This window comes from Ahaetulla prasina, chromosome 1 (genome assembly GCF_028640845.1).
Source record: "Ahaetulla prasina isolate Xishuangbanna chromosome 1, ASM2864084v1, whole genome shotgun sequence".
NCBI lineage: Eukaryota > Metazoa > Chordata > Lepidosauria > Squamata > Colubridae > Ahaetulla > Ahaetulla prasina.
This window is the reverse complement of record NC_080539.1, coordinates 229,231,500-229,245,080: the sequence shown is the minus strand read 5'-3', so window position 1 is coordinate 229,245,080 and position 13,581 is coordinate 229,231,500. Positions and strand designations below refer to the sequence as shown.

The following is a 13,581-nucleotide window of genomic DNA, read 5'->3' as shown; positions in this document are numbered from 1 at the left end:
AGTGAGCTATGCAAAGAGATAAATATGTAAAGGTATTAAAAGCCTCTTTAGCTGCTGAAACTGCTGAAGGGCATGCTAGAGGCAACAGGAAATACCTTGATGAGGCAGGTCCTAGTGCCCCTTCATCCAACCATGGAAACTGTATAGCTTCTGTATCATGAAGAGGACAAAGAAGAATCCTTCACACAATTCTGCTGATTAGCCCAATATTTTGGGTTCACAGAAGACAGGATAACAAATCAACCAGACTAGATGGTTCTAGCAGCATACCAAAGCCTAAAATATTATGCAATTTGTGTTTGGTGATGCTCTATAAATCTAGGCTCAAGAATTAAGAGTTTTTCCAAATTGAAAATACAAAGAGCAAGGAATGAAAAACATCTCTAAATCACACCAATTCAGCCCATTTCTCTACATATTAATAATAGGACTCAACAAGTGAGTAAAAATGCCAAATCCTGTCTAAACATCTGACTGCAACTAGCCAGGATAAACTTGTTTTATCCTGTATGCCACCAAATTTAAACTTGTATGCCACCCAATTCCCAATGACTCTTAGGATGCCAATCTCAGAAGGCTGGGATCACCACATAAGATGCCTACCCCATTCCTTTGCATCATAGTCATAATTCTAAATTGTTCTAAAAGTGTACATTTTGGTCACTCAGTGGATGAAGTGACTGGTGCCAAGTTTTTGCGGTAGCTCGTTTAGATGTAAAATTGATGTGTAGATTTAACAACCTAATAACTTAGCTAAAGTCATCTTAAAGTTCGATTTTATGCAAACTACCCTAAAACATGATTTGCTTAACCCTGTTGCTATTGAGTTGGAGGCATTAAATTCAGTTTTTGCCGGCTTAGACCCAACGTGACTGTCTGGCTGGCTCTACCAATTCATGCCTTCCAAGCCTTCAAACCTTCGTCTGGGGGGCTTATTTTGGAGAAAGTTCTTCCGATCTTACTGAGTGGAGGGGAGTCATAAATGAGCGCGGGTTGCAATATCAGTTTGTCTACAAGACAATGAATGAGCAGAGCATCTCTGTCGAATCGCACACTCAAATCTGGCGCCTTTGCGACGCGCAAAATGCTCTCCAAACACGAGCACGTCCTTGCCTTGATCCTTAACAGAAAGGAGACAAACAACGACGGGCATTGTGGACGAACGACCCGGCTTCTTTTTTGCACGCAACCGTTTGCCATCGGCGAAGAAAACTACGATCCGCAACGCCTTCGATTCCAGCAAGGGGAAAAGAAGAAAGAGGGGAGAAAAAGGAACATGTCGATCGATGATTCCGCACTCTCCCTCGCAACGGGCGGGGCAAGAAAAGCAGAGGCATTCGCCGCGCTCGACCTCTCGGCGCTCTGCCTCCTCAAATCCACGCCCCGCCTCCTCCCGCTCCTCCCGCGCGTTGATTGGGCGAGAGCGGCCCCCCAAGGCTCCGGCTCCCGCGCTTCGCCATCTTAGCCCGGGAGAAAAGGAACGCGAGCGCGGGAAGTGCGTTCGAGAACGGGGGCGGCAACTTCACAACGGTTTTTCTTCTCCCCCCCCCACCTCGAGCCGTTAGTCCGCGATGGGACCCTGCGACGGTTCAAACATGCGGGCCCTGCTGGAGACCCTCGAGGACCCAAACGCCTCGCCGGAGGTGTTGACAGACGCGTGGCTGACCCTCACGAAGTGAGTCCCGACCCCATGACTCCTTGTGCTCTCCGCGATAGGATGCGGGAGACCAGCCCGGCAGCGGCACAGCCGGCCAGCCGTTTACAGGATATTTAAAAGAAAACAAAAGCAAAACCAAGTTTGTTTAAGGGGTGGCATGATTCTTGGCGCCCCTATGGACTGTCCGTGAAGGCTAGATATATAAATGTATATAACATCCACTGAATGGTGCAGGTAATCCCTCTTTGCCAAATCCATGGAGTTGCCGAGAGTCTCTTCCCATTGCAGCGCAGCATCCCGACGCTATGCAGCTTCCCGAGCGATCGCAGCCACGGATTTCTTTTCATTGCCTAATGCCCTCCTCGGAAATTGGGAGTTTTTTAAAATTATTTTTAGGGAGGGGAAGGGAAAGCTGAAACCGCTCTCAGTCTTGGATTGAAATGGTTCCACAATTCACGCGCTTTCTCTTCGCTTTTTTTTTAAATTTATTTCTTGGGTTTTAAACGTGCCAGAAAGGGATTCTGTGCTTTTTTCTTTTTTTGAAAAATGCTGTAGAGAAGAGAGGAGGGTTTTTTTTGGGGGGGGAGTTAACAGTAACAGTTGGAAAGGGACCTTGGAGGTCATCTAGTCCAACCCCCTGCTCACGCAGGAGACCTGTACTAGGGATTCGAACTGCCGACCTTTCTGATTGACAGGCTCAGTGTCTTAGCCACTGAGCCATCTAGTCTGTTTGGACGTACTGTTGCAGCACGTTTTCTGACATATTGATGGTTCTCATTTGAATTAGGTTTTTTTTCCCCCCTGAATCTCAGTTCGACTGGTGAAGCTCAGTTCGACTGGTACCTTTTCTTGGGATATTTGTTTGCTGCACAATCGAAGGCAACAATATTCTGATTATGACACGGGAGAAAAGGCATTCGTGCTGCAGCTTTTTTTTTTTAAAAAAAATAGATACCGTTGATTATGTACCATTGCGTAATTTCATAGATTTTTTTTCCCAGGATGATCTGTTCCTGATCTAGTTCTTCAGTTACTTGATGGGTACATTGGTGTACCCATCACCAATGTCATTGCGTTCATCCGTTTTGATGCTGGTCATCCTCTTCTTTGCCTCCCACTTTCCCAGCACTGCAGACTTATGTAGGAAACTAGGTCTTCACTTCACACAATGTATCCAGAATATGATAATTTGATCAAAGGTGGTGTAGTGAAAACTCTAGGTTGATCTATTCTGTGATGCATTTATTTTGGAGGGTTTTTTCCCTTTCTATCCAAAGTACACTCAGGAGGACCCTTCTCCCACACAAAAGTTCAAAATCAGCTCTTTTCTTTTCTTCATTCTTCAAAATCCAACTTTTGTTTCCATAGTGTCACAGTGAAGACGCCTGCACAGTTCTGATCTTTGAAGATACAGATAGCTCCTAGCATCTGAATATCTTTTCCAAGGTTTTCATGGCTACTCTACCAAGAGCTTAATTAAGAAGTGTTTCTTGGCTGCTCATTTCTGTACTGTTGCTAATTGATGTTAAAAGACAAGCTTATTCATCACGTCAGTATAGATAGTCCTCATTTAGTGATCACAATTGGGGCTAGCAGTTTGATCGTAAATTCTCCAAAGCACCTGAAACCAGGACAAGAAGCAATGGATAGAAACCAATCAAGGAGAGAACCAATTTAGACCTAAGGAGAAATTTCCTGACAGTTAGAACAATTAATTAGCGGAATGACTTGCCTCCAAAAGTTGTGGGTGCTCCAACACTGGAGGTTTTTAAGAAAAAATTGGACAACCATTTATCTAAAATGGTATAGGGTTTTCTGCTTGCGCTGGGAGTTGGAGTAGAAGATCTCCAAGGTCCCTTCCAACTGTTATTCTGTAAAGCAAAGTGGTCACTAAGTAAAACTAGAATTGTGCTTTTCCTTCAGCTTTGCTTTGTAGAGCTTCAACAGTTATAAATGTGAGCATTGGTCACAAAGTTATTTTTTCATCACCATCAGAACTGTGAATGTGAAATAGGCAGTCACTATCCAAGTCTACTTCTATCTTCATTTCCAATTCTAAAGCTGGTTGTCATTAGTTTGGTGTCTTTAATTTTAATTTCATTTTTTTACTCTGTTCTTTAACTATTTAGAGCTTGGAGATTCTTTGCATTATTAGTAGTACCATCAGCAGTGCACATATAATTGATACTTCTCCAGTTTTAAAACCATGCTCATCTTTTTTCATCCCATTTTCTTTTAATATATATTCAGCATATAAATTGAATAAAATATACAGCCTTGCTACACAGTTTTGACAACCTGGAGCCAGTCTGATGTGAACAAGGTCTTACTATAATTAATGATGCAGACAGAGACTTCCTTTTGGTTTTCTTTGGCTTTCTCAGTTATACAGGGTACATCAGCAATAATGCTTTGTGTTCCTTAGTTTTTTCTAAAACTGGTTTGTCATCTTTTCCTAAGCTGTACAGCTATAATGTTCATAATCTTGATTATTTTGTTTGCGTGAAAGTAAGGATATTATATGATTTTGTTTATTTATTAATCAGGTATATAGGACTGCCCATCTTGCAAGAAATGACTCTGAGTAGCATATAATAATCAGTAGACAGAATAAATATAAAAATAATCCCAGAAATAGTAATTATTAAACAATTTTTAAAAGAAACACTTAAGAAATGTAAAACAAACAAACTAAGTAGAGAGATTAAAAAATCAACCTAAGAATATTTCCAGTTCCCTGGGGTCCCCAGGTTTGCAATCAAGACCACAATCAGGTCTTGAGGGTCTTCTGGAATGATAACTGAGATAGACCTAATCTGACTTGAGGGGGGGAATAATCCATAGGGCGGGGTGCTACAACCAATAAGGTCTACCTTCTGGGAGCTACCAAAAGCAGATCCCTGGTAGATGGTGCCCACAACATGCCTTCTCTGCCAGATCTAATGAGACAGGCTAATGTAATTGGGAGATAGGATCCAGATCACCTGGTCCCATGCCATAAAGGACTTTTAAGGGTTAAAACTAGCCCTTTGAATTGGACCCGGAAGCAAACTGGTAGTCAGTGCAGCTCTTGGTATGGAGATGTAATGTGTGTTCTGTTAGGAGCACACATAACTGCCGGTGCTGCAGCATTCTAAATCAGTTGAAGCCTCCTGATAATTCTTTTTTTTTTTTTAATTCAAAATGTTTTACAAAAAAAATTCTCCCCCCCCTTTCCCCCCAAGCCCCCTCCCTTCACTAATCCCTCCCCCCTCCCCCCTGACTTCCCGGATGAAGCACAAGATATAGTTAAAAATAAAACAAACATATGCTATTATACCAAAACTATTATACCAATTTTCCCTCTCTAGCTCTGACTTCCTCCTAACATAACCAAAATCCTTCAAAAAAAAAAATATTAACAATTAAGAGTAACAAAATATGTAAATCAATAAAATTAATCCTAAAGTATTTAAAACCAGCTAAAGCATAAAAATCCAATCCAATTCAAAGAATATCTGCCTTATAGCTTCTATAACCATATAATTTTTCCCCCAAGTCTTTTACATAAACTCTTTCAAAAATATTCTATTCAAAATACAATACAACACATTATAAAATTTCAATACCAAGAATTACAGTAGCTATTCAAATTTGGTCCTTCCTCGTCAAAATCCAGTATAAATCCAAATACCTAGTCTTTTATGATGGATATAAAACATATAATCAACTCATTTCTTCCAGATCTTCCTCACATATTGTCTTTCAGGGACAGTAATATTTTTGTCTGTTAATAATTCAAAGGATAATACTTTTGTCTCTTGCCATTTTTTTTGATGCATTAGTCTCTGTCTTTCCTTCATTACTCCTTTTGAAAAGTCAGTCACAATATTGCCTAATAGTTCCTTATGTTCAAAAATCCACAAATTACTACCATATATTCCATCAATCCAAAGAGAGAATTCTTGAAAAGCATTAAGCCTGTAAATTTTTTCGGTTCGGGAGACAACCTCCTGTAACACAAATTCTGACATTTCATCCAAACTAAAGGAAACTTCTTTACATCAACTTGTTTATTCACGATCATATCTTCATATTTATCCATTTTTGTTTGTATCTCTTCCATTGCATTTAAGTCCTGATCACACTGGTTAATTTCCTCCAAGCCTTGATCCAAAAAGTCCCCATTTTTTTTCAGTTCGTATTTTTGAATAATTAAATACATTCTTCCTGTGTAATCCTGTATAAAGTCACGAATCCATTCTTCTGAAAGAACTTTCATGGCAAAGTTCTTGCTGAAAATCCCCTTATGAAATACTTAAACAACATAATATAATCCAACAATCCAGAATCCAACACAATAAGATGAAGTCTCCATTCAGTTTCGATTTCGCAGCAAGGCTATCGGTCTATTTGCAGTTAGTCTCAAACGCCATTTTAAGAGAAGGGGAAAAAATTTTTTTTCTCTCTTTAAAAAAAGGAGGAAGTCAGGAAATCAACAATACTTGCAAACCAGTAATTGTTCACTCATGCTTCTTCCGCCTGCTTATAGAAATCCACAAAAAGAAATCAATTGTTAGCAGAACTTGGACACCTTCCTCTTTTCCTGCTGTTGCAGGAGACACACTGGATACTGGAGATAGGAGGAATTCAATGGGATTCGACCTTTCGGGACTTTTCATAACAAAAACAAAGCCCCTAGGGGAATCTACCACTCTCCCCCCCCCCCTGCTCTTTCCCCTGCTCTTTCAACCAGAGGGAAAATTTAAGTCGGGAACAGCTGTTCGTAGCTGTTTACACCAACTTTTACCATATCCAGTGCGGAGTGCCATAAATTAGCACCCAGCGAGAAAGGTGGCGCCAAGCGGAAGTCAAGCGTCCTGATAATTCTTAAAGGGAGCACTATGTAGAGCACATTACAGTAGTCTAGGGGGGAAAAAAGAATGATAGTTTGCATACTCTGAAGTTTCTTGTACACTCGCTCTCTTTTCTGATACTGATCTATACTGATACTAAAGTACTGATCTAATTTCATCTCCTAATACAAGAGGTTCTTGTGAGTAGAGTGAATGTATCTTAAACTTTTTTCTCTTAAGATCACTTTCTACTTTTAAAAGTTATGAAAGACCCCAAAAGATATTTTCTATATAGTGGTACCTTGGTATTCATCATTAATTTGTTCCAGGAGGTTCAATGAGTACCAAAAATGATAAGCACCAAACTTTTTTTCCCATAAGGAATAATGTGAGTCATAAGGCAGCCGACACTGACAGGTTCTAGTCTGTGCATTGAGTACCAAACAAATGATGAGTACCAGGAAAAAGTTTTTGCGTCAAAATGTATTGAGTGCCAAATCTGATGAGTTTCAAAGCAGTTGAGTACCAAGGTATCACTATGGGTTTTATTTATCAATATTTACTATATTAAAAATTAAAATGAATAAATTTACTGCCATTTGTAGATCTTATAATACTGCTGCTAATCTCTTTAAGTTACTTGTTAAACTCTTTTCTGGGATTTTTGTCTTTCTTAGCTTTGGCTTCTCTTCACTTAGTAATTTTCACTTTGTTCTGACTTCCAATTTGCTTTCTTGAAAGCATGAGATAAAAAGGGAAATATGATTAAATCTGGTTTTACGCCATTATTTTTTGTACCATGTCATAACTTTATATTCTGACAAACCATTTTTGTTCCCACCCCCATTCATACATATTTCATACATTGCCTTTTGTTCTTTAACATTCTTGTCTCTTTTTTGGAATCTTACCAACTCTCTTTAATGGCAGCTTCCAATCATTATTCATTCCCTTTGCATGACAAAACTATTGCATTCTACTTTTTTAATAGTATTCATTTCTGTGTTCAGTCTATATTCCTTTAGCACCCATTCCTTGTCTATGGAGATTCTCAATCATCCAAGTCATGGTTGTCCCAAAGGTACCTTTCAAAAGACAACTAGGTTTTCTTGTTGTTTTTCCCTTGAAAGCATTTCAGTTCTCATCCAAGAGAACTAAAGAAGTTTCTTGGATGAGAAGCAAAACATTTTCAAGAGGAAAAAAACCCAAGGGATTCCAGTTGCCTTTTGAAAAGCACCTTTGGGATACCCACTCCTTTTTGATTTATTTAACGTTTTATTTAACATATGCACTCCCACTGAGTTCAGCTTCTCATGACATGACCAACTATTTGTTCCATGTAGTAAAGTCACAGAAGCACACCCTTATAGAGAGTTGTTTTTACTTTTTCTGCATTTTTTTATCAGCAGACCACTTAACTACTCAATATTTTGTATTTGTGTTCTTGATATTTTTCTACTTATTTTCCCATTGTCAATAAATATATGAAATCGTTTGCCACTTTCTCTATCAGATACCTTGGTCTTTAATACATTATTTTTCATATCCATAGTCTTTACAATATCATAATCTAACACTTGCTAGAAATAATTCAGATTCTCACCTAACAGCATTAATAGTGTCAGACATATCAGCATTCCTTTCATTATTTATCCCCAAATATTTTATTTGGATATTAACAGAAAGCTTGAAGAGCTTGAAATTCTCGCAAGCAAAGCCTGATACTGATAAATATCTATCATGATCAAATTTATAACTGAATCATGGGTTGTATTGGCTAGCCTTTAAATAGCTATGTATTTGCTTACATTAGAGCACTTTTTAACTGAAAGTTTGTTTGTTTTTCAATATTAAGTCGCTTGACTGAGGAGGAGGAAGATGAAGAAGAAGGAAAAGAATTTGCAGCTGAGGTTGAAAACTCTTTTCCCCAGCTTTACAAGATATTTATGGTACGTATTTCACTTCTGTCGTTAGTCTTTATTTCCCTGTTTAGTTATCTGAATAACTCAGACTAAAAAAGTTTGAGTTGCTTTCTCTCATCAGAATTGGGCAAGATTAGCGGTTCAAACTTTCAATTTGAAGAAGTCCATACTTTTGTAAGTTTTTAACAATTTGAATCATGTCAAAAACTGCTATTGATTTTTTTATTGAAGATGAATGCATAAAGAAATGTAATGTGCTATCAAGTTTGCCCATTAAACCAGAGGAAAAAATGTATTCATTTTTCATATCAAGATCACTAAATTACTGATATATATGTATATGTATATGTATATATATAACCTGCAAATTCTTTTATATATATATATATAAAAACTGCAAATTAACTAGCTTTTGTATTTAAGGATAAGATTAAATATTATATTATTAAATAATTTGAACTTAAGTAACTATGGTGATCTTCTCCAATTTGGTCAGCCTTCAAATTAGCTGGAAATCCATTTTCATGCCTTCCAGTAAAGTGACTACGGAGGGTGATTGAAGAACATTAGTGGTTTACCAGATTGGGGAACATTGGATTAGAGAATGATGCCAATTTCAGATCTTGACAAATAGAAGTAATATAACTGGTCAGTCTTCTGTTGTGTGAGTTTAGATTTATCTTCTTTCCTGTTTAGACACATATTCCTACTGAAAATTTGGAGTTGAGCAGTGCAGCTTTACAAGCTTTAGGATTCTGTGTGTGTAATCCAAAGATTGCTTCCTTATTATGCGGTAAATACCTTTTTGTATTATAAACATTAATAAACTATAATCAGTTTGATTAACCAGTTTCTTCCAGTGACTGATATCCATAGTCTACGTGCATATCTGTAGATAATGCATATATAGACACTTATGCATATATTAACAGAATTACATAATCACAGATAGAAATGGAATGTGTTAGTTTTAAATCTGTTTCCTATTGGCTAAATTTCAGCATAATTTTTTTATTTGCATTTATATCCTGCCCTTCTCCGAAGACACAGGGCGGCTTACACTATGTCAAGCAATAGTCTTCATCCATTTGTATATTATATACAAAGTCAACTTATTGCCCCCAACAATCTGGGTCCTCATTTTACCTACCTTATAAAGGATGGAAGGCTGAGTCAACCTTGGGCCTGGTGGGACTTGAACCTGCAGTAATTGCAAGCAGCTGCTGTTAATAACAGACTGCATTAGTCTGTTGAGCCATCAGACTAATGAACCACATAATCTTGGTTCATGCTTCAGCCAAAATAAAACCTGCAGGGATCCAAAAATGATTTTTTTTAAATAATAATTTCTATTAAAGTTTAAAAATACAAAAGACTAATACAAATAACCTCTGGATTTTCTTGACATCAAAATAGTCACATGAACAGTACTTTGGTATATTTTTTGCTATCTGTTGCTACCAAGGGTAAACATCATTATGAAAGAAACATCTATCCAGAACAGCTGTTTCTACACAGAATAGTTGAGGCATGAAATAGGCTGAACTTCATATAGACCAAGAAAATTATTACACAGTGATAATACCTAGAACAATAATTACTGGATTTTCTTTTTTTTAAACAGAAATAGAAATACATGAACTACTATTTATATTAAACAGTGTTGCTATAAATTCAGGAGACAAACACATTCGCACAAGAGCACTCTGGGTGATCTCAAAGCAATCCTTTCCTCCAGATACAGTTGGAAAGTTGGTGAGCAGGATTTGTTTTCATCACCTATAAATAAAAGTTGTTAAAAAGTCTTCCTATACTTAACTCATTATATTTTTTCAGGTACCCAATATTATTGCTATGCTAGAAACAATACTTCCTAAAGGAGAGTCACATTCCATGGTGGTTGAACATGAATCACTAAACGTTATCATCCGGTATGTGTTAAGATATACATTTGTTAAAAGAAGTAAGAGGAGAAAGACTTCAGTTTAAATTTTGATCTGTAAGCCATAGCACTGTTGCTATGATTGTACTACATGCTCAGTAGTGCCTGTGTTTTGAATTTATCATATTATTGGAGTATGTGTCAGAGAATATATGTGGAGTATTTTGGGAATTTCTGTTTTCCAGTTAAGCTACTAACTATATTAGGTCTTTATTGATATTGTATTTCTTATAATGGGAGAACTCCAATTGTAGCAATATAACATAAATAGTAGATCTATAATGTAGTAGATAGGAAACTGCTGCTTGTAAGAGTTTGGGGAAGGTTTTCCATATTTGCTTCAACAGTCAACAGTCTACTGAAATGAGCAAAGAATTCTGGATCATAGTCTAGATTTTACTTAATCTAAGGTGATTTTAATTTATTTGTGGTCCGAATCAGCTGAAACGGCCTCATTATTGCATTGAGGCCAATGGGATAATTGACAATGGATTAAGTTATCTTGTTCCTGATTGTGCAGACCCTTCCAATTAGTTTATGAAGCACTGTAACGTTATTCAGAATAGACCATGCAAACCACTGCCAAGTGAGAACAAGAGATTTACATACACTTGCATACTCTGTTCTTTTGACAAACTGTAAAAACTTTGTGTTTGCAAAACTTATTCATTTTTGTGTTTCTAAAATCTAGGCTGATAGAACAGGCTCCATCTGAGATGGAGGGACAGGCTGTGACGTGGGCTAAAATGATAATTCCTTTGCTGGTTCACTCAGCTCATAAAATACAGTTAAGAGCTGCAAGCGCTTTGGAAATGGGTCTCCCACTTCTTCAGCAGCACCAAGAGGTGATAGCAGTCACTGAGCAACTCCTGACTATTGTAAGTCAAATATATCTTAAATATGTTTGCAGAGCACCACAGAGCCTGACATATTTCTTGCATGAACAATTTGTTTGTAATACTCTTCTTTGACCTATAATTACACAATATTAATGGTAGCCCTGTTGCTGGAGTCAATCTAAACCAGGGGTGAAATCTAAAATTTTTCCCTACCGGTTCTGTGGGCGTGGTTTAATTGGTGGGTGTGGCTTGGTGGTCAGGTGACTGAATAATAAAAATAATAAAGTATACAAAACTTGGGAGGCACCGGCCTACCTTCTTTAAAAATAGAGGCTTCAGTCTACCAATTGCGTTTTATTGAGAGGCACCCGTCTACCTTCTTTAAAAATAGAGGCCCCGGTCTACCAATTGCATTTTACTGAGAGGCCCCAGTCTACCAAGTGCCTTTTTTTTGGCTGGCACCGGTCTACCTTCTTTAAAAATAGAGGCACTGGTCTACTAGCTGCCTACAGTGCTGATCAGCTGTAGTGCGGCCCTTTGAAGTGCAGCTATATCACTACTGAGCACTTCAGGGACAGAAGAGGAACAGCAAGGCGTGGGCAGTGGGGGGGGCAGGGATTTTTGCTACTGGTTCTCCGAACTACCTGCTCCCATCGCTACTGGATTGCGGGATCCGGTCCGAACCGGGAGCATTTCATCCCTGATCTAAACCTATTCAAAACATGTTTTTTATTCTCAGCAACCCAGCTTCTAATCTCAGAGAATAAATTTCTGAATTGTCCCTCTTATGGTAATTATGCAGTGGACTTGCCACAAGTAATTTAATCATTCTTTCTTGCATCGCATGGAATTTTAAAATTGCCTTGGTATTTTTCGGAGTGATGGAAGAGGCATAAGTGCAATTTCCTTCTAGATATTTGGCAAAAAACTCTTAGACATTTAAAATAATTCAGAATGCTGTTGTAGGATCCTAGATGACCATCCCTGAAAAAACCTCCAAGAATTGCATCAAATTTGTATCTAATTTAATACAACATTTTAATAAATGTTCTCTATTATAATCCTACAGAAAGTAATTCCAGAACTCCAAAAGCTATTTTTTTCAAAGCATGAAACATATATTCTGAAACTGTGGCCCCTGTTTATAAAGCTGCTGGGAAAAGTAAGTTGGAGAAAAATTCTTTATAAGCTATGATACTGGAAGTACATTACAGTGTACAGTGATGCTGTATTTTTCTCTTTAGACACTGCATCATAGTGGAAGCTTTATCAATTCTTTGCTGCATTTAGAAGAACTTGGATTTCGTAGTGGCTCCCCGGTGGTGAAGAAAATAGCTTTCATTGCATGGAAGAGTCTGATTGATAACTTTGCTTTAAATCCAGGTATGCTAAAATGTTGAGCAGTAATATATTGGCAATGAATATACTCTTGTTTCTCACGTGCAGAGGAAAAATCAGCGGTTAAGCTGACACACAAAAACATAGGAAGTTATTAGTGATGTTGATAGTTTAAATTAAGTTAGTTGTCATCTTGTCACATACTGAATATAGTTAATGTAAGATTTACATAATTGTTATTGTTGCCAGGTCCCAGCTATCTTATGAGAATGTGCTTTTCACCCATTGTAAATCATTTACTCAAATTTAAGTTCTGCCTGATTTCCACAACTCTGAGCAATTTTCAAATTGTTAAAAATCTTTAAAAACAAAGAACACAAATAAAAAAGAACAAAGGTGACAGATATAAGAAACCTGGATGGAAAGCCGAAAGGTATTTTTCAAAAGACAACTAGGCTTTCTTGTTTTTTTCCTTGAAAATGTTTTGCTTCTCATTCAAAAAGCTTCTTCAGTTCTGAGAACAGTTCCAGAACTGAAGAAGCTTCTTGGATGAGAAGCAAACGTTTTCAAGAAAAAAACCCCCAAGAAAGTCCAGTTGCCTTTTGGAAAGCATCTGTGGGATAACCCTGACATGGATGGTTGAGAATCTCTATAGACACCTGGAATGGAAAAAGAAAAAGAGGAAAATGTGCTTCAATCATGCTTGCCAAAGGCCCATTGAAACACCAGTGTCTAATATACTTTTCTGGATTATTAGCCTTTCCTATGAGAAAGCTTATAGAAGACTACATTTTGAAGCTTTTATAGAGTTGGATAGGGAGTACAGAATTCAAATACAAGAACCATGGTGGCGCGGTGGTTAGAATGCAGTATTGCAGGCTAACTCTGATGACTGCCAGCAGTTCAATTCTGACTGGCTCAAGATTGACTCAGCCTTCCAAGGTCAGTAAAATGAGGAACCAGATTATGTGGGCTAATATGCTGACATTGTAAACTGCTCAGAGAACGCTGTAAAGCACTACGAAGCAGTATGGTAAGTCTAAGTGCT

At 37.7% G+C, this 13,581-nt stretch overlaps 1 protein-coding gene across 2 annotated transcripts in view; it reads left to right on the top strand.

Annotated features, from left to right (window-relative positions):
- The first annotated feature begins 1,440 nt into the window (after positions 1–1,440).
- RIF1 (replication timing regulatory factor 1) overlaps positions 1,441–13,581 on the top strand; it is a 40,648-nt gene continuing 28,507 nt past the window's right edge. For both annotated transcript variants that reach the window (XM_058193055.1, XM_058193048.1), the window contains exons 1-8: positions 1,441–1,675; positions 8,348–8,441; positions 9,111–9,207; positions 10,039–10,169; positions 10,251–10,345; positions 11,048–11,234; positions 12,265–12,357; positions 12,440–12,578. In XM_058193055.1, the coding sequence (XP_058049038.1) occupies positions 1,572–1,675; positions 8,348–8,441; positions 9,111–9,207; positions 10,039–10,169; positions 10,251–10,345; positions 11,048–11,234; positions 12,265–12,357; positions 12,440–12,578 (940 nt within the window). In that variant the 5' untranslated portion in view covers positions 1,441–1,571. The remainder of the gene's footprint in view (positions 1,676–8,347; positions 8,442–9,110; positions 9,208–10,038; positions 10,170–10,250; positions 10,346–11,047; positions 11,235–12,264; positions 12,358–12,439; positions 12,579–13,581) is intronic.